Source organism: Felis catus, chromosome C1 (assembly GCF_018350175.1).
Source record: "Felis catus isolate Fca126 chromosome C1, F.catus_Fca126_mat1.0, whole genome shotgun sequence".
NCBI classification, from domain to species: domain Eukaryota; kingdom Metazoa; phylum Chordata; class Mammalia; order Carnivora; family Felidae; genus Felis; species Felis catus.
The window spans coordinates 118,153,518-118,173,312 of record NC_058375.1 but is presented as its reverse complement, the minus strand read 5'-3'; the positions used below and the strand labels follow the sequence as shown (position 1 = coordinate 118,173,312).

Here is a 19,795-nt window from a genome sequence, read left to right as displayed (position 1 = left end):
CTCCCCCGTTCATGCTCTGTCTCTCTCTGTCCCAAAAATAAATAAACGTTGAAAAAAAAAAATACTCTGCTTCTTGGATAAGGATTCTTCTGATGTTTCTTTAGCTGTCGGTAGGTTGTTAAATATAAATAAATGAATAGAGTAAGGAGGAAGTAAGTGATTTTCTCTATTGTGAATTTTTAATTAGGGAAAAAACAATTTTCTGCTTTTCATGAGTTGTACTTTTATTTTCATTGTAGTTATTTATAAGCTATGCTTTTAAGAAAGATGATGGAGCAATTTTAGAGGCATTCTGTACTTTTTAAACTATTTTATTTGTTTTTTGTTTAATGAATCATGTCTTATTTAACCTGAAAAAGAGGCTAGTACAGCATATTAGAGCTTAAAATAAAGATGACAACCTAGTGAATTTAGCAGAAATGTAAAAGTATTCAAGCAATAATATGTAGTTGAAATTAAGGTTTTTATTTGCAAGAATTTATCCTTCTTTAAAAATTTTTTGAAATACACGTTTCTGACCCAAAACTTGAGTATAGCTTTATAATCTCTTTCCTAGAATTTAGATTAATTTAACTTTAATGACAAAATTTTCTTTTCTTTCCTTGAATAATGCTTTTGGCTCTGGAAACTGCACCAGAAATGAGATACTTAAATAATGATATTTTATTTTTATTATTTTTTGTAATAAGCTTTTAGAAATTAAATGTAGAGGGGGACCCAGCTCTCCTGAAGGTTATTTACCAGTCTACATAACACTGCTTGAGAGGACCTGAGTTTGGACTGGCATGAATACCCTTTCATTCTTGCCCTTGTAGTTCTGTTTGCATGAACGGTTTTGCTCCAGTGAACCATGGAAAACAGGACTGTTTGAAAAAGCATAGCTATTTGACCTAAAAAGCTTCTTGACCTTGTACTGTGCCTATTTGAGTAACAGGTTTTTAAATTGGCTGATGTCAGTCGTTTTCCTTGTACTATTTTATCTCCAAACTATTCCCCATGAGCCTTGACTAATATAGAGTATCCTAAGAAGAGGTGACATTTTAAAGGATAGTCCACATTGCAGTGATTGGTACTTTTTGTACAGGTTTAGCAGACAATCTTGAAGATGAAAAGAAAAGAAAAGAAAAGAAAAGAAAAGAAAAGAAAAGAAAGGAAAAGAAAAAATGGTAGAGGAAATGATGAATACAGAGTATAGGAGCAAAAGGGGTCAGTTATTGTAGGTGTTCTTTGAAAGGGGAAACTGGGATAAAGTCAGTAATGAGAAGTGTTTCACTTTTATATTAGTGGAAGTGAAAGAATGTAATTATGAGAAAACAGTGCTTTCTACATTTCAAATTTTTAGAAACCAGGAACTATGATCCAGTTAAGATCACTTATTATAAGTACTTTTTTTAATGTTATTATTCATCTTTATTCATCACCTGCTGGAGTTATTCTCAGTTAGAGAAAAAGCTTCAAAGAGTAACCAAGGGGATCATCCAGCCAAGCAGGTTGGATGAGATTTCATAATATTTGGGATTATGGTTACTTAAACCAGCATAATGTGTTCTGGGAACAGTAGCATTAGTCAAAAGAAATCGTACCTGACAAGTATATACTTTACGATTGTCTTGACAACAGTTACACACTAACTAGTATTTTTTTTAAAGCTTTTTTTTGTCAGTTTTGTGTTTTGCTAATATTAATGCATTTAATCCTCCTGTAACAGTTTCACGCAGATGAAGAACCTTAAGTTTAGAGAGCAGAACTAGCTAGTGGTAGTGGCACGGCTTGAATTTGAACCCAGTCAATGCTAGTGCAAGTTCTGGTGACTCAACTTGTAATAGAGATGTAGGTAATAAAATGATAAGCTATAAAATGGGTTCACTTTTCATTACCTAGTCTTTTAGCAAGGGCTCTTCATTCTTGAGATCTTTTCTTAATTTGTTGCCTTTCATCAGATAGTTTTTGTTTTCTTCTCACCCCTTTAAGAAAGGCTCTTAGATATTGTATTAAGAGTTGGGTTTGAGAAGCTTTGCATGTTTCCTTTTACTAGAATGACATTGTGGCTGGGTATGATACTGAGTATTGCTATGGAGAAGTCTATGCCAGCCAGATACTGGCAGTGATTTCCTTTTAATTTTCTTGGAGTACCTTAAGTATTCTTTCCTTATCCTTGAAAGTCAGTATTTTAATAATAATTGGTTGAATGCATTTAACTCTCTATCTCCTTTTCCTGGGACATAGTGTTCTTGTTAAATCTGTAAATTATTTTCTCACTTTCAAGGAATTTTATGCATATAGTTGTATGTAAACATACATATACACATACACATGTATGTATGTAAATATATATACACACACATATACATATATATGTGTGTGTATATATATGTATACACATACATACATACGTACATACATACATTATTTTGAATATATTTTTCAGTTGCCTTAGTTGAATTATTTACCTCAGGATGCAAGTATGCTTATGCTAGATGTTAGAAAGTGTGAAGTTAGTTGGGGCGCCTGGGTGGCGCAGTCGGTTAAGCGTCCGACTTCAGCCAGGTCACTATCTCGCGGTCCGTCAGGCTCTGGGCTGATGGCTCAGAGCCTGGAGCCTGTTTCCGATTCTGTATCTCCCTCTCTCTCTGCCCCTCCCCCGTTCATGCTCTGTCTCTCTCTGTCCCAAAAATAAATAAACGTTGAAAAAAAAAATTAAAAAAAAAAAAAAAAAAGAAAGTGTGAAGTTAGTAAACTCTTTTTTTTCCCTTGTTTTGTTGTGATAATATGTCATTTTTGAGTTATTTTATTGAATTTTTTTTAAGTTGCTCTGAGGTTTGTTTTTATTTTGTTATAGATTGGAGTTTTTATTTTTTTATTATTATTTTTTTTTAATGTTTATTTATTTTTGAGACAGACAAGCAGGGGAGGGGCAGAGAGAGATGGAGACACAGAATCTAAAGCAGGCTCCAGGCTTTGAGCTGTCAGCACAGAGCCTGATGCAGGGCTTGATCTCACGAACTGTGAGATCATGACCTGAGCCAAAGTTGCTCGCTTAACCAGCTGAGCCACCCAGGCACCCCAAGATTGGGGTTTTTAAGTGCTTTTGGGGGGGAAGGGATGGAGCAGGGAAATGAGTACAGCCTAAGCTAAAAATTTAAAGACACATTTATAAGTTATTTGGAGCAGAAAGTATACAGAAGGGTTTCTAATTTTAAGTTTGTACTAAGGTCTTTTGGGTTATAAAATGCTGAGCTGTTGATGACACTGGAAGATCTTGTGAGAGGGTGTGAATATACAAAAGAAGCGGCACAAATAAGTTTATGTGGATATTTGTGCTTAATGCCTTGAATTTAAGGAATCATTTGTGCTGCTCTTCATTTTGCTATCTTTGACAGATCCTGTCCAATGAATAAGATTAGTAGTGAACTACACATTTAAAGCACAGTTAAAATACAGGTATATACAAATCTCAGATGAGCAGATCATAGAAAAACAAGTGTTTGTCTACGAAAGCAAATGTTTTCTGAGCATCTTACATTCTTAGTTTTGGAACCAACAGTAATTTTTTCTTTATTTGCAACAAAACAATCAATGTCTTTAAAAATAAAGCTACTTTCATTAGTGTATGTGTTATCTTACATTGTGAAGCCCTAGAATTTTATATATGGTTTTTTAATAGATGTTTTTCCCCATTTCAGTGTTCACAATAATGTTTCAACTCAGAGTAATGGCTCCCAACAGGTAAGATCATCTTAAGCTTCTAAAGCACTAGAACACTGTAGTTAATTATGACATATAGTGGTATTATTAATTGAATTTTCATAGTGGTATAACTTCAGGAAAGTTTTGTGTGTTTTTCTTATCTGTAAAGTGGCTCAAAAATGAAACCCTTTGTTATTTTATTATCTATGATGTTATAAATGGGACAGGTATCCTATAGAACATTTTCTGTTCCTGTAAATCCTATAAAATGAAGAAGACACTGATAGATTATTATTTATCTCTTTTAGAGATAGATCTTTTAGATAGATTATTGTTATCTCTAAGGTAGTCTATAACATTCAAGCATTTGTTTACACTTTATTTGTTCAATATGTAGATAGTATTCCATTTTAATGTTCTGTTTATAGGTGACGAAGTCTTTTGTGTAAGTAAAATAGATGATTTTTATAATTTCTGTCCAAAGGCTTGGGCTGTGAAATCTACTCTACCTGTGGTTCCTTCTGTTCCCTCTGGTCCTGTGCTGGCAGAGATAGAGAATCTTCCAAGGAATCCTGGAACAGACCAGCATGACAGGAAATGGTTTGTTAACTCCTTAAACCAGAATAAAATGTTACTTGCTTAATGTATTCTAAATTCCCAACCCATAATCTTAGAACACGTTAAATGATTGAAAGCAAATTATTCATATTTGTAAGCTGAACAGAAACATATTATTGAACAGTCAGAATGGAATTGGGAAAACAAGGGATATAAGTGAAGAATGGAATGCAGTTATTTAATTGAAAAACATTGGTCAGCTCTCCTTATTTTGGTTAGTATGATTGGGAGACTGATGGCTGGTTCTCTGTTTGAAACGACTTCAGTGCTAGTCCAGTAGAACCTTTTCCGGATCCATAAAGAAAATGTGTTTGTTATATGTTATTCCACACAACATAACGCTACTGTTTTGGATGAGTTTTTTCATTAGAGACTGAAGATAAAGCCAAAAGGGAAACATGATTCTAATCTAATAAAGCATGAAATACTCCATTTTGGGGATTGGAGAGAGAATCTGATGACAGAGAAGATCTTTCATTTGCTTAGATTTCCAGGGTCTTTTTTTAGATTCATACACAAATATGAATACTTTGTGGCTTATTGGACTGTAATCAGTAGGGTTCGTTATTTCCCAAATAAATATATGTGGCTTGGAGGGTTCGTAGGGAATTATTTGATTAAGTGGTCATGTTGGTTGCATCATCTGTTCAAGTTGTATGTCTGTGAAATGAACCTTGATAATTTATAGGATTTTTCTCTTTTTTTCTCTTGCTCTTAGTTTATTTATACCTGAAATCTAATGAGTTTCTGTGGTGATCTCAAGGTTTTGGTCAGCTTTCTGTGCAACCAGTTCTTCCTTCATGGTGGTGGGTCAACAGTGGTTGGTGATTATTTTCAGTCTTTGCTATGTAATTGTTTTTCACTGTTATTTTGGCTTAACTAACTTGCAAGGTGCTTTGCTCTTCATGGTTGGGCATATTTTTACCTCAGTTCCAAATAATTTGATTACTTTCTGAGATTGAGGGAATTTCCCCCCCCCCTTCCCCCCCCCCCTTTTCCTTTTACCTGAGAGTATGGTAGGAGAACTTTGTGTATGTGTGTGCATGTGGACACACACTTCAAGTATAAACAGTGAGGCTTCTAAATATCAGATTTTAGTCTTTATTTTTTTAAGCCATTAGAAACAGTTCTTCAGTTTCTTACTGAACACACAGCTCCAGTAAGCAGCTATGTTTTATTGCCTTGATATTAACACCAAGTCTGTTGGCAAGGAAACCAGTACTGAGACTTCAACTATAAAAGAACTGCCTTAATACATGCTTACCTTTTATACTAATATGGAATGAGAGTCTGGTTTTTTTGTTTTCTGGTGTTTTTTTTTTTTCCATACTATTTTATGACACTAAATCTTTATTGAGTTTTCTGATTTTCATGGGCACATATTTAAATCTGTTTAATTTGATTCATTAGGCCCTAAGTTCCTTTGATACAACCTTTAGAAATAGACAATACTGAATCTGAGAGTATTGAATTTCAAGGGAAATGAAAAATTTGGAGCTATATGTCCTTCCTTCATTTACTTGTGCTGAGACCTCCTTTGCTGAAATGGAGTAAAATGATGATCCTGAAAACCTAATGAGTCTCAGTGTATGTCAGCAGTGGCGTGGAACTGAATACACAACTGATCTGTTTTGGAGCTAATGGATTCCCCAGCCTGAATTTAAAGTGCATTTTCTATTTCACTTTTTGTTTCTGCATGCTTTGCTTGTTTTTAATGCTTTTAAGTGAATATAAAACAGTCCTCCTTTAGAAAGTGATAAGTTAATAAAATTTGGAAATGCTCCCTAGATTTGAACAATTGGGCAGAATAATAGACTATAATCAGGTAGATAAATTTTAACCATTTTAATCTAAACCTATTTCACATTCAGTTCTTTAGCTTTCTCTTGCTAGTATGTTCTAAATGGCACCATTATTTCAGTAAATGATTTGATAATCGGTAATGTAGATATTTAGAGTCTTGATTATTTAGAGTATCACCTTTTGAGAAACAGTTTATGTATTTTAAACCCATTTAAACCATTTATAAACAACAAAAACAAAATCGAATAATATTTGCGAAATCTTGCATATATTGGGGAGAACATAAACCTAATTTAATGTCCTAAGTTTTCAGAGTCTGTGTGTTGAGGGTCATGAATTTTATGGGATAGATTTGATGAACAAATTGTATATCGGTTGAAGAAAAGATGATTTTATTGTAAAAAAAAAAAAAAAAAGTTCAAATTTATTCTAAAATCCTTTTAGCTAATTTCTTTTCAATTTCCCTAAGGAAAGAAAGGTGAAGATTCATGTTTCAGTTAGAAAAGTGTCGTATTTAAAAGTCTAGTTTTAGTTTAAAAGTCTAGACCTCTTTTATAATTGGGATGATTTTTTTTTTTCTTTGTAATTGTCTTAAATATGTGCTGCCCTTATTGCTGTGTTGAAAAACCTTGATCTTCTGAACCGTGACAAATGTTTTCTTTCTACTGGAGGACTCTGGTTATTTCTAACCAGGAACTGCTTGTATGCATGCTTCATTCTCATAGTTCTGCAGGTCTGTTCTATAGCACTGTGTGATAAAAGGTTTCTTAATATACTTACTAAACTGTTCCTTGGAGGGGCTTTATAGTCTCATCACATTATCTGTACCTGTTGAATTTTTTTCTGAGGTCCTGTGAACTTTGATTATAGAAGGAATAGTAATTCTCCATTGTTAATTGGAAACATTGATGTAAAATTACATGGCCTCTGAAGGTAGTTGTGGAATTTTGTTTCCTGAGTTTCAGTTTTGTGAAATCCCTTAATTTGGGGAATAATTCTCACAGTTGCCCTTTTCTATGTGTGCCTTTATCCGTAATTTAGAACTGTCCTTGTATTTTATTATTTTTTAAAATGTTTATTTATTTATTTGGCGGGGGGGGGGGGGGTGGGGAGGAGAGTGTGTGAGCATGAGCCAGGGAAGGGGCAGAGAGAAAGGGAGACAGAGTCCCAAGCAGGCTCCTCGTTGTCAGTGCGGAGCAAAACACGGGACTCCATCTCATGAACTGTGAGATCATGACCTGAGCCGAAATCAAGGGTTGGACGCTTAACTGACCCACCCAGGCACCCCAGATTGTCCTTTTAAATATCTGAGTGAAGTCAGTTATAAATATTTTTTTCCTTTTCATTAGAACTTCAAACAACATTTCTACCTTTGATTTTGATACCAGCATCAGGGACAGATAGAGTGTTTTGCTCTCGGTGAAATTTCCTCTATTTAATTCACTTAACTGACTCTGATTACTTATTCATATTTTCATATTGAGCTTTTCTATTACATATAACTGTTGATTCTGTCTTCCCCCCTCCCTTTATTCTTGAATGTCATTGCATGGAGTAGATATCAATAACTACTCATAACAGTGGTGCATGCTGGTCACGCTGCCTTTCTCCTTTGTTACCTCTTACACATTCATTTTCTCCTATTCCTGTAGACTAACTGTGCTCCCCTCCCACTCCCCAACCATCCAGGCTCTCTGCTGCCAGTGACTGCTGTCAACGTGGTGGAAACCAGTGGAACACAAGGGCCTTGTCCCCACCCCAGCCTGCACATAGAAACTACACTGACTTTGTCCATGAGCACAATGTGAAGAATGCAGGAGTCCATCATGATGTTCATTTTCCTGGCCAGGCAGCCATGACTGAGATATGAGTGTTAAGCCTGTTAGATACTGGAACTCTTTGTCATGCAAATTGATGGTATACATTTTTTATACATAGAGGATTGGTCACGTTAGGAGAATTTGGGAGAAATTATATTGAGTCACTAGTCATAGTGTTGGTTGTAATTGAATAATTCTGTGAAAGGGAAATGATGTTAAGCTGTATGCCATCAGTGATAATGACAAATGCTTTTGTGTTGAAAGGGTATGTATATCATTGTAATTTTGGAAAGATTTTTCATGATTTTAACATGTTAATGCATCACTCAGAAGATGTCTCAGGAGAAGGTTTGTGTAAAAGCTGTGTTTGTGTAAAAGCTGTCTATTATCATCCTACCCAAGCCATCCAAATAGATTGCAGTTAAAAGAATCAGACGAAGTAATCGTACACTGAGAAGGAAACATACCCAGGCACCCTGTTTCAGTCTTTGATGATACTTTGATAAAACTACTTTTCTATACCATTTTTAATACGCCTACAGTGACCCATGCCTTAATTTCAGTTAAGTGCCTAAGATTCTGTAATTGTAATTAATGTAATTTATAATTAAAAGCACTTTTAGTCTTTAACAAACGCAAGTATTTTAATTTACCAAAATGTCTAGAAGTCACATTAATGATGTGATTCATGTAGAGAGAGAGAAATCTGAATGTTTCCTTTTGTATGATTAACTAGTTAACCAGTGGTTAACTGAATCTTGTTACGTTACTGCTGAATGGTTGTACAAAATGGAAAATGTATCCACTTTTGTCTTTTCATATTTCTCTCTTCTTTTTTCATCTTATGCATCTGATAGATTTCCCAGGTTTGCAGCAGCCTCATAATCTGGCCTTAAAATAAAATTCTAAGGCCAAAACCATACCACTTTCAAATGGATTGGATATATTACTATTTTTTGTCCTTCATGAACTCTGAATGTAATTATCCAAGCTCTTTGATTTAATTCATAGAGGCAGGTTACATGAAAAAAAGTACATTTCTAATGTAATGGAAATTGATGTAAGAGAAGCATTTCTTTTGCCTTCCTATAGTTTTTTAGAAATTTTAACAATTTCCAAACCTTAAAACTATGTATATAATAGTTTGAAGATATTTTATAGTCTGAGAATTCATAATACTTCAAGATAATGAAGCTTTATTATAAACAACCTAACCCATATACCATCCATTTACCTCCAGCGTCAGTCTTATCTCTCTCTGCTAGACAAAGACAAAGGTTTCAGAGGGCGTTATTATTGGACTGTTGGTTGCAAATAGCATACAACTTGTCAATAGGAAATATAAGTAAGCAAAATTAAATAAGACCTAGGAATGAGATATATAAAAGCAAGTTTCAGCCTGTGAGTTTATAACAATCATTTTAAGGAGACAGAAGTTCAAAGTATTCTTTAGTACATCCTGTAAACCTGTAAATAGGAACAGATCCATATCTTAAATAGCCTTGCTCCCTCCCTAATTCTATCATCATAAAACATGCTTAAAAATGACCACTAATGTATGTTCCTCATAGTTGTTTTAGACTTTACATGGCTCAGATTATAATTGTTAGGTATTGTTGATGGTGATTTTTTTCTTTAAAACAGGGAATTTGAATTAACATTTTAAGCACAAAAACTTTGGTTTGTGTCATTCAGGAGAAGATTTCATGGATGTGACTATGATTAAGAACCTCCTATTTCTTTAAAAGTTTTTTTTTTTAATTTGTTTTTAATGTTTATTATTTTTGAGAGAGAGCATGAGTGAGCATGAGTGGAGGAAGGGCAGAGAGGGAGAGAGGGAGGGAGGGAGGGAGGGAGACAATCTGAAGCAGGCTCCAGGCTCCGAGCTGTCAGCACAGAGCCTGATGCGGGGGCTTGAACTCATGAAGTGTGAGATCATGACCTGAGCTGAAGTCAAATGCTTAACCGACTGAGCCACCCAGGCACCCCAAGAACTTCCTATTTCTATAATAGAAACCAAAGGAGTGTATAGAAACCAAAGAAATAATAATAATAAAGGTTTTTAGGTCTTTTAGTAAATCCCAAGGTTTGACTTTTCGTACTTCAAATATACCTTAGCAGAATCTTAACTTTGGGAATTAGGGGAAGGATTGTAATAATAGAAGAGTAAGGTCTTCAGTTTGCATTGAAAGTGGTCATTTCTATAGAATTTGAGTTAATCAGTAATGTTACATTTAAGTGATGGAAGAATCACATCATGGTTACATTTTCTTTGAAAACCTAATATAATAATTCATTTATAAAGTCCTGGATAATAGAAACTGGACGGGGGTGGAGAAAGTAAAGGACTAAGACTGGGTGGTAGTAGAATTAAATTTGCCTATTATAAGTTTCTATATGATCCAGGATTTCATATCAAATATTGTGAAAATTCCTGTTACTGGTAATTTCAAGATACACGTTTCCATAGCTATGAAGAATTTACAGGTCATTCATTCTAAATAAATTGTCACCAACTTATTTATATTTTGCGTTTTATTATGCCTTAAGGGCTAGTGATCATACATTCTAGATTAGGGAACTAATATCCTCTAGAAGTACCTTAGTTGGTCACTATCCTTTTGATCAGAAGGAGCCAACCACACAGAGCTCTGGGACCATGTGATTCAACTTCAGTGCTTGGGCTAATTTTATTTAACATAGTTTTTAACATCTTGAATTAGGTTGGCTATGTTTCAACTGCACTTTTATAAACAGAAACAGAAACACAGCAAAGCTAGTGATCTTCATACTTTCACACATGAAAATAGAAGATCTTGTGATTATTGTTTCTTAAAGGCTTTTACCTGTCTCTGAGTATAGTCTAACCCTTCTGACCTTGATAGGGTAGTCACAGATACACTGTACTTTTAAATGGGCATATAGAGAAAAACAGAAACTTAATATTTGTCCTGCTGTGTATATGCCTATATTTTAAAAAGCAACTAGTATACAAACATTCTAATACTGTAATGTCAGTATAATTCAGATCCTTTTTAGGTGGATTTTAAGTTTGTTTAAAGTGCTGATCCAGGAAATGTTGTTTATAACACTTGGGTGAGTCTTTATTGTCAAAATTGTCCAGGATGTAAAAGATGCTTTGTAAACATCAAGATAAAACTGAAATGTCTTCTGAATGGAGGACACGCAGATGACTTGTTTCATGGGATAAACAACGAACTGGACCTTGATTATGGTAGTTTGTTTCACTAGATTTTTACATACTTATTTGGTTGATATGCTAATGATTATTTTGATTAGTAGTCTTGTTTTATCACTTTTATGTGTCCTGATGTCATGCATTTCATTTTTCCATCTTGCTAAAACAGGAAAATAGATGAAGGGGGTGGTGGAAATAATGGACGATTATGGTGTCTTGAGTTTCAGGAGGAAGAGGAGTATTGTGATGACAGGCTTTACAGGAATAAGAAGACTAATCCTCATCTTTGATCCCTTTATTTCCATATGTATTCATAGATGTAAACTGACAAAGTGGGGGGATGGTTTTCCATATTAGTGCAGCATGTTCTGATGGTGAAAGCAGTAATCATTTGAAACAGCGCTTTAACTGTTTTGGTTGGGGCATACACTTCATTTTGAAACCATAGTTCATTGCTTGAAAGGCTGTTATTTTTTATGTGTTAGGCTTTAAATATTGGGTCTGAAAATATTAATATCAAGCTGCATTTATTTTATATCTTTGGTATATAGGGCTTGTCATGGATTTGCAAAAGTAAAATCCTCTTGTATTAGTCTCTTTACCACCACCTACTTCCTTCCTATATTTTAATGTAAATTATACCACATCATCAGTTATACCTGGCTTCCAGAATGGTCAGTGCTTGCATGTGATAGAATTTGCTAGAGATAGAATTTGAAGATCCTTTTAGGGTGGGGAAACCTCTGTCTGTGCCTCTGTCTTTCTGTTGTCTCTCTTGTGGGCTTCTGTCTCAGTATAAAATGTGATTTGTCAAATCCTTTCTTGTTAATATGAATCCCATAATATTTTTTCTCAGCTCCCTTTTTTGAAGAACATAAAATTTTCTCATGCTCTTATAAATTATCTTTTTACTTTAGTCATGTGAAATCCATTGTGAGAATTTTGTTTCACCCACTGGACATGAACTTTGGTGATAGAAATACTAGGGTAAGAAGCATGTCACTTTCACTGGACTATGTGTTATATAACTTCACTTCTTTAATTCTCGCTAATGTGTAATACATTTGAGCTGCTTTGAGCATTTTGGGTTGGTGGGGAGTACTGTAATATTAGCCTTTTTAGAGAATTAGTGAAGAGGAGAAATTTCAAAAGAAGTTGGTGAAAGGAAAAAAAAATTTCTGTGGCTTTTTTAATGATACATTTTTTTATTTTTATACTGAAGTAGAAAAGCAAGTGTTCCTGTTTTTCCTGAAGGAATTGTTCTCACAATTTTTTATCATTAGATAATTACCTAAGCTTTTGTGTTCCTAACAGCAAGCTGTGGCCTTCATTTTAGGTGATGGTGCTCAAGTGAACTTTTTACATTTTGTTCCTGACACCTGGCCAACGTTTTGTTTATATTGGCATGGAGGAGAGCTATCTGACTTGGAGAACAACATTCTCCAGGAGTGTGACTGAAGACTCCCTTGGTGGTGTAATAAACCTATACCTCCTCCTCTTAAAAGCAGGTTTAACAGCTGCAGATCTTATTTTTTGTTCTTGAAGGAATTCCCATTTGTTTTGTTTTTGAGTAATTTTAATAAGAAGTGAGCTATACTAGTGTATGGTTAGGATTTGTGGGAAGTTGCAGATTCCTTAATAAAGGTCTGGTGTATTGACTAATGATTGATTATTGTTAATATTAAGTGAAAAAATATTTTCAATTATTAGGAATGGGTGGAGTAAAAGAAAATGAAAAGTAAGAGATGATAACAGGAAGACAGTTGATGGCCTGACTTGTCTTGTGGAACTGGTTGGAAGACTATCCAGAGAAATTATGGAAAACATCCCAGGATGTACAATGCCACATATGTACCATTACTCAGAAGAATTTCCTATAACAGAGCTATGTTTGTAGCCCAGCTAATTAGCTTCAGGGATTATTTAATTATAAACTCTCTAGGAGTTTGGTGGAGATTAAGAACTATGTTTTGGGGCACCTGGGTGGCTCAGTTGGTTGAGTGTCTGACTTCGGCTCAGGTCATGATCTCACGGTTTGTGAGTTCGAGCCCCGTGTCGGGCTCTATGCTGACAGCTCAGAGCCTGGAGCCTGCTTCAGATTCTGTGTCTCCCTCTCTCTCTCTGCCCCTTCCTTGCTTATACGCGCGTGCGCTCTCTCTCTCTCTCAAACATTAAAAAGAAAAAAGAATTGTTTTTTTTTTTTTAAAAAGAAAGAATGAACTATGTTTAACAACTTACATTAATTCTTTCTGGGAACACCAGCATCAAAACGTTTGGAAGTCTTTAGAAAGACTTGTGGAGATTTGAGTAGAATGTCCAGTTTATCACTTTAAGTGGAACTTAACAGATAAACTGGAGTGATAGCAGTTAAAAGTACTTGTGTCTTGGAAAGGTGTTGAATCTTGGTGCGAAGGAGTTTCAATTTGGTAAGGAACCCTGGGCCAATCACTGCAAATTTTTAAGTTGAAGACTGGGGAGGCTTGTACTGATATCTCCATTTTAAGTTCACCTCGTTACTTGTTGAGTACCTACCAGAGCACCTCCTTGTTCCTCACTTCCTCATATGCAGTCACTTATAGTTACTCTTTTGTATGTACCCTCAGATATCTTCCCCTGTTGTGCAGGGTTCAATCCTGGCTAAATCCAGCTCTGTCCACTGTACATGTAGATGGAGAATATGGAATGCAATATTGTTGAATGGTCTCTCTTTAAATTTTGGCCACTGAGCTCAAATGGGTCTTTAGATGCTGCCTGAAATCCTATCACATTTTCTTTCTTAATCTATTCATTGTCACATTGTGCTGGCAGTAATTTCTCTTCTTTCAAACTTCCACCACCTCCTCAGCTCTCACTCCTCACTGTCAGTTAATGACCTTGCTTCCTACTTTCTGGAAAAAATAAGCAACCAGAAGAGATCTGTACACTCCCGCCACCTTATCAGTTAACTTCTTTCCAATTGGTCATATGTACTCTGCTATTCCTGTTGTTCGTCTAGGTGAACTATCCATTCTCTTATTTAAGGCCTACCTCTTGTCTTCTAGATCTTGACTCTTAGCTACTCAATAACATCATTTCAGCAATGCTCTCTTGTGCTATAGCATTATTTTTCCCCTCTCTACTGGAATATTCTCATCAGCACAGAAATACCGTGTGATCTCTAATATTATTAAAAAAAGAAATCCTCCCTTGAATCCACCTTCCCCTTTTGGTTATTCCTGCATTTCCTTGTTTCACTTACAGCAAAACTCCTTGCCATGAAAGAATTGTCTATATGGTTTCCCCTTCTCATTCTGTTTTGAACCCATTCTAACCAGACTTTGCCAACTAAGCTGCTGTGTATGATTGTGCAGGTCGTGTCCTGAACAAGGGTGCCACATTCGAGAGGACAGTGATCACATATTTGTGACAGTGGTTTTCCAGCAGGTGGCACTAAATTTCTTGTTCTAATAAAAGCATATTCTATGACAGTTTTGTAAGAGATGCAAGTAAAGTGTCTTTGGGAGGGACATTGTTTAAATCCACATAAAGATTCTGTACGGGCTAGTAGTGTTCTGCTACCACTCCACCAGAAGAGCTTTTGTTAGTTCACAATGACCACATTTCTCATCCTGCATTAATCTTCAGTCAAGTTAGCATTCATGACAGTTGCTCATTTCCTTCTTCATGAAATGCTTCCTTCACAGAGCTTCTCTCTCGTCATCTACCTCACTAGCCATCATTTTTATTGAAAAAAAAATTGTTTTTGAATGTTTATTTATTTTTGACAGAGAGACAGATCATGAGTGGAGGAGGGGCAGAGAGAGAGGGAGACACAGAATCCGAAGCAGGCTCCAGGCCCTGAGCCGTCAGCACAGAGCCCAACGCGGGGCTCGAACTCACGGACTGTGAGATCATGACCTGAGCTGAAGGCAGATGCTCAGCCGACTGAGCCACCCAGGCGCCCAACCCCCCCCCTTTTTTTTTTTTAAATTTTATTTATTTTTGAGACAGAGAGTATGAGCAGGGGAGGGGCAGAGAGAGAGGGAGACACAGAATCTGAAGCAGGCTCCAGGCTCTGAGCTGTCAGCACAGAGTCTGACACAGGGCTCAAACTCAACGGACTGTGAGATCATGACCTGAGCTGAAGTCAGACGCTTAACCGACTGAGCCACCCAGGCACCCCACTAGCCATCATTTTTAGACCCTCTTTTAGTTTCTCCTTATTTCCCTAATCCCCTAAAGATTGTTTAGGACCTTTTCTGCAATAACTCATTTCCTTGGTAATCTCAACTAGTGTTATGGTTTTAGGTGCCATTTATACATTAGTAATTTCCCATTTTATATCATCAGCCTGGACTGCTTTGTTTCCAGACTCACATATCCAACTGCCTGTATGACATTGCTACTTAGATATCTAATATAGGTATCTTAATTTTAAAAAACTTTTTATTTCAAAATAATTTTAGGCTTATAGGAAGTTCAAAGATCTTGCAGAGAGCTCTCATACTCTCCCTCATTAGTTTTACTGAATGTTAACATCCTACATAGCCATGGTGTACAATGGGACGATTATCAAAGAAAGGAATTAACATTGGTACAGTTCTAACTAAACTGTGTACTTTATTCAGATTTCACCAGTCTTCCCACAAATGTTCCAGGATCTTATCTGGCCCCCTTCCATCTATGATCTTTAGGCTTTGATGACCTTTTGAAGATTACTGCTCAGATACCTTGTAGGATGGTCCTCCAATTTGAGTGTATGTGATGTTTTTCTATGATTAGATTGAGTCTATGGGTTCCGGGGGAAAATACCACAGAGGTGATACTGGGACATCTCAAATTTAATATGTTCAAAATTGAACTCCTCGTTCAATTTTTCTTATCTCTGCTGTTTTTCCTAGCTTACTAATTGGCAGTTCTGGTTTTTCTGTTGGTGGGCCGGTGTGTTTCAGGCTTCACACCAGAACTGCTAAATCAGAGACCAGAGATAAGACCTGACAATTCCATTTTAATATGCTCTCCTGGAGATTCTTTTGCATACTAAAGTTTGAGAAGCACTGGCTTATATCAGGGCCCCTAATAATTCTCTTGACTCTGCTTTGTTTCTACTCATCAGTCAGTGAGGTCTGTTCTTTCTTCAGAATAGATACAGAATCCCTTACTTGTCACCGTCTCCACTGCTCCCATCTTGTTTCTTTCCTTTTTTTTTTTTTTTTAAGTTTTTATTTTAATTCCAGTCAACATACAATGTTATATTAGTTTCAGGTGTACAGTATAGTGCTTCAGCACTTCCATACACATCATCTGGTGCTCATCTTTATAAATATACTCTTTAATCCCCATCTATTTTACCCATCTCCCCACCCAGCTCCTCTCTGGTAACCATCAGTTCGTTCTCTGTAGTTAAGAGTCCGTTTCTTGGTTTGCGTCTCTTTTTCCCCTTTGCTTATTTGTTTTGTTTCTTAAATTCTACATATGAGTGAAATGGTATTTGTCTTTCTCTGACTTATTTTGCTTAGCATTATACTCTCTGTCGTTGAAAATGGCAGGATTTCATTCTTTTTATGGCTGAGTAATATTCCATTGTGTGTGTGTGTGTGTGTGTGTGTGTGTGTGTGTGTGTGTCACATCTTCTTTATCCATTCATCAATTGATGGACATTTGAGCTGCTTGTGTATCTTGGATCAATAATGCTGTTACAAAGGGTACTTGTATCTCCGAAGTTGGACACTTAACTGACGTGAGTCACCAAGGCATCCAAGGATGAATTAATCATTATAGACTAACAGCCATAGCAGAAGAAAATTTTAACAGCAGAGTAAAAGGAATAGTTGAGGAATTATGAGTGGCATTTGGGTATGAGTACAGAATTCATGGGGAGGTATGATAATGACAGCTGACATTTGAGTACATCTGTGACTGGCATTCATTGGAGGTACAGGAGTACCTTATTTCTTATAGGACTCTGTAAGATATTTAGGCTAGTGAAGAAATTAAGGCACAATAAGGATATAACTTCTCCAAAGTTACATTGCTAGTACATGGATAGGCTGGGCTTCAAAGTCAGCTTGGTCTTAGAGACCAGAATGATACCCACTGCACTGACTCCATACATTGTAAAGCTTGGTGGGGCTAGATTGTGGAGAGTCAAAAGGAGTGTCATAGGAGTAACTTTCTAAAGAGGGAGTGTGAAAAATGATTGTCAATTGGTGGAAGACCAGATAACTAAAGTATGCTACATCCATACTATGTAATTGATAAAGAATGAGGAAAAGTCTCCATGTACGTGGTTATTGAGTGTGTCAGTCATCCATTGTTCAGTAACAAACTCCAGCGAAGTGTCTCAGGTATGTTTTCATTTTTATAAAAATCAAGGGGCGCCTGGGTGGCGCAGTCGGTTAAGTGTCTGACTTCAGCCAGGTCACGATCTCGCGGTCCGTGAGTTCGAGCCCCGCGTTGGGCTCTGGGCTGATGGCTCAGAGCCTGGAGCCTGTTTCCGATTCTGTGTCTCCCTTTCTCTCTGCCCCTCCCCCGTTCATGCTCTGTCTCTCTCTGTCCCAAAAATAAATAAATGTTGAAAAAAAAAATTAAAAAAAAAATCAAACCATGTATATATTTGTAAGTGTACAGAAAATGAAGCTGGAAAGATAAACTGAATTTTCAAAGCAATTTAGTAGGTATAAGGGAGACTTTTTTTTCTTTCTTCTTTTTTTTTTTTGTTAGCACCTACTATAAATAACTTAAAACAAATTAAAATGCCCCCATATGTGGTGGGAAACAGGACAGACTGCTTCAGGTAAGTGTCCATGAAAAAGAAGATGGATAGAAGAGATAATGTCATATATATTTCTTTGTACACTCTTGAGAAATGGATGTGTGCTAGGACATTGCCAAAAGCCACAGATTAAAAATGTAATGTCTAACTACATTTTTAAAAACTTTTTGGGTATATAATCCATTGGTTTTTAATATATTCACAAAGGTGTACAACTGTCACCACTATAATTCCAGACATTTCATTATCCCCCAAAGAAACCCTTCCCCATTAGTGCTTAATGCCTATTTTCCCCTCCCCACCAAGCCCTAGCAAACACTAATCTGTCTCCATAAATTTTGCTAGTTCTGGAAATGTCTCATAAATAGAATCATATAACATGTGACTTTTTTGTCTGACTTATTTCACTTAGCACAGTGTTTTTAAGATTTATCTGTGTTGGGGCCACCTGTATTGGTAGGTAGAGCATGCAGCTCTTGATCTCAGGGTTGTGAGTTCAAGCCCCATGTTGAGTGTAGAGCTTACTTAAAAAAAAAAAAGTTTTATCCATGTTATAGCATTTGTATTTGATTTCTTTCAATGGTTTGGTATATTCCCTTGTATGCTACATAATCTTTTATTCATCAGTTGATGGACACTTTTTGGTGATTGTCCATACTGCTCTCAACATTCAGGAACAGATTTTTTGTTTGTTTTTTAATGAATATGTGTTTTCAGTTCTTTTGGGTATATAGCTAGGAGTGGAATTGCTGGGTCATATTAATTGTATTTAACATCTTGAGGAGCTGCCCAAATTGTTTTCCAAAGTAGCTGCACCATTTTACATTTCTACCAGCAATTTTGTTGCCTTTTTCATTATAGTCATCTTGGTTGGAGGGTGTAGCTCATTGTGACATTGAGTTGCATTTTTGGGGGGCTAATGATGTTGGGTATTTTTTATATGCTTATTGGCAATTTGCATATCCTTTTTGGAGAAGTATCTATTCACATTCTTTGCCCATTTTCAAAATTGGACATAGTAATCCTTTCTTTATCTGTAGCATCTCAAATTCTGTCTCCTTTTGTTTGTGCCCCTTTTTTCTAGAGCCGTATCTTTATTTAGTCTTTTTATAGAACAACACCTTATTTTAATTTTGTGGCACATTATATGTTTGTCCCTATCTATGTGAGGCAGATTGTATAGAATGAAAACAAGGCCCAGTGACAGTTAAGTCCGTTTGTGAACATCTCTTGTAGCAGAATAATTAGTTATTTCTCTGTTTCAGAGAGACAAAGTAAAAAAGATTAAGTAAACAGTAATTACATCTTGTAGTTCACGTCTTTATGAGATGGGGTGCTCAGGGATGAATTCTTTTAGAAATTATGCTTTTTTATTTCTTTTTTGGCTTGCTTACCTCTAGATTGTAATCCTTTATCTGTTTGCAAGTTTCAATGGGGAAGTTAAATAAGTCTTTTTGGATGAAGATACAGTAAGAATGTTCCATTTAAATGGCACACATTCTTCCCTAGGGACGAAAAGAGTGGATGCATAAAGTTTGTTTAAGCAGTTATTGAGAGTTATTGGTGTTCCATTTTCTATTGATGTGTAACAAATTACTAGAAAATAGATAAATCCTGAAGTAGCTTTTGCAGACTTCTCAGGAGAGGTATTTTATCTGATGTTACTTAATGAAAATTTCAATAGCAACAGCACACAAGAATGTGGCACAAATGATCTTCAGATACATCACAGCCTGTTCTAAAATGCAAGGGTGTGATAGCAAGGAAATGAGTTTTCACGCTTAAAAAAGGTCTTTATAAGAGTCTTATAAGTCTTTATAAGAGTCTTGAATGTGTCAGCCACAGCTTTATCGGAAGATGAGAATTAATAAATCTTTTTTTTTTTTTTTGGCTTTGTTTTGAGATAGAAAGTGA

General features: G+C 35.9%; 1 protein-coding gene across 10 annotated transcripts in view; it reads left to right on the top strand.

Annotated features, from left to right (window-relative positions):
• Positions 1-19,795, top strand: part of EPB41L5 (erythrocyte membrane protein band 4.1 like 5) — a 150,715-nt gene that overhangs the window by 66,984 nt on the left and 63,936 nt on the right. For 8 of the 10 annotated variants that reach the window (XM_045033643.1, XM_045033644.1, XM_045033641.1 and 5 more), the window contains exons 15-16: positions 3,684-3,726; positions 4,172-4,287. In XM_045033643.1, the coding sequence (XP_044889578.1) occupies positions 3,684-3,726; positions 4,172-4,287 (159 nt within the window). Of the gene's footprint in view, positions 1-3,683; positions 3,727-4,171; positions 4,288-7,797; positions 8,862-19,795 lie in introns of those variants that run through there. The other 2 variants (XM_045033649.1, XM_045033648.1) reach the window with 2 other exon arrangements.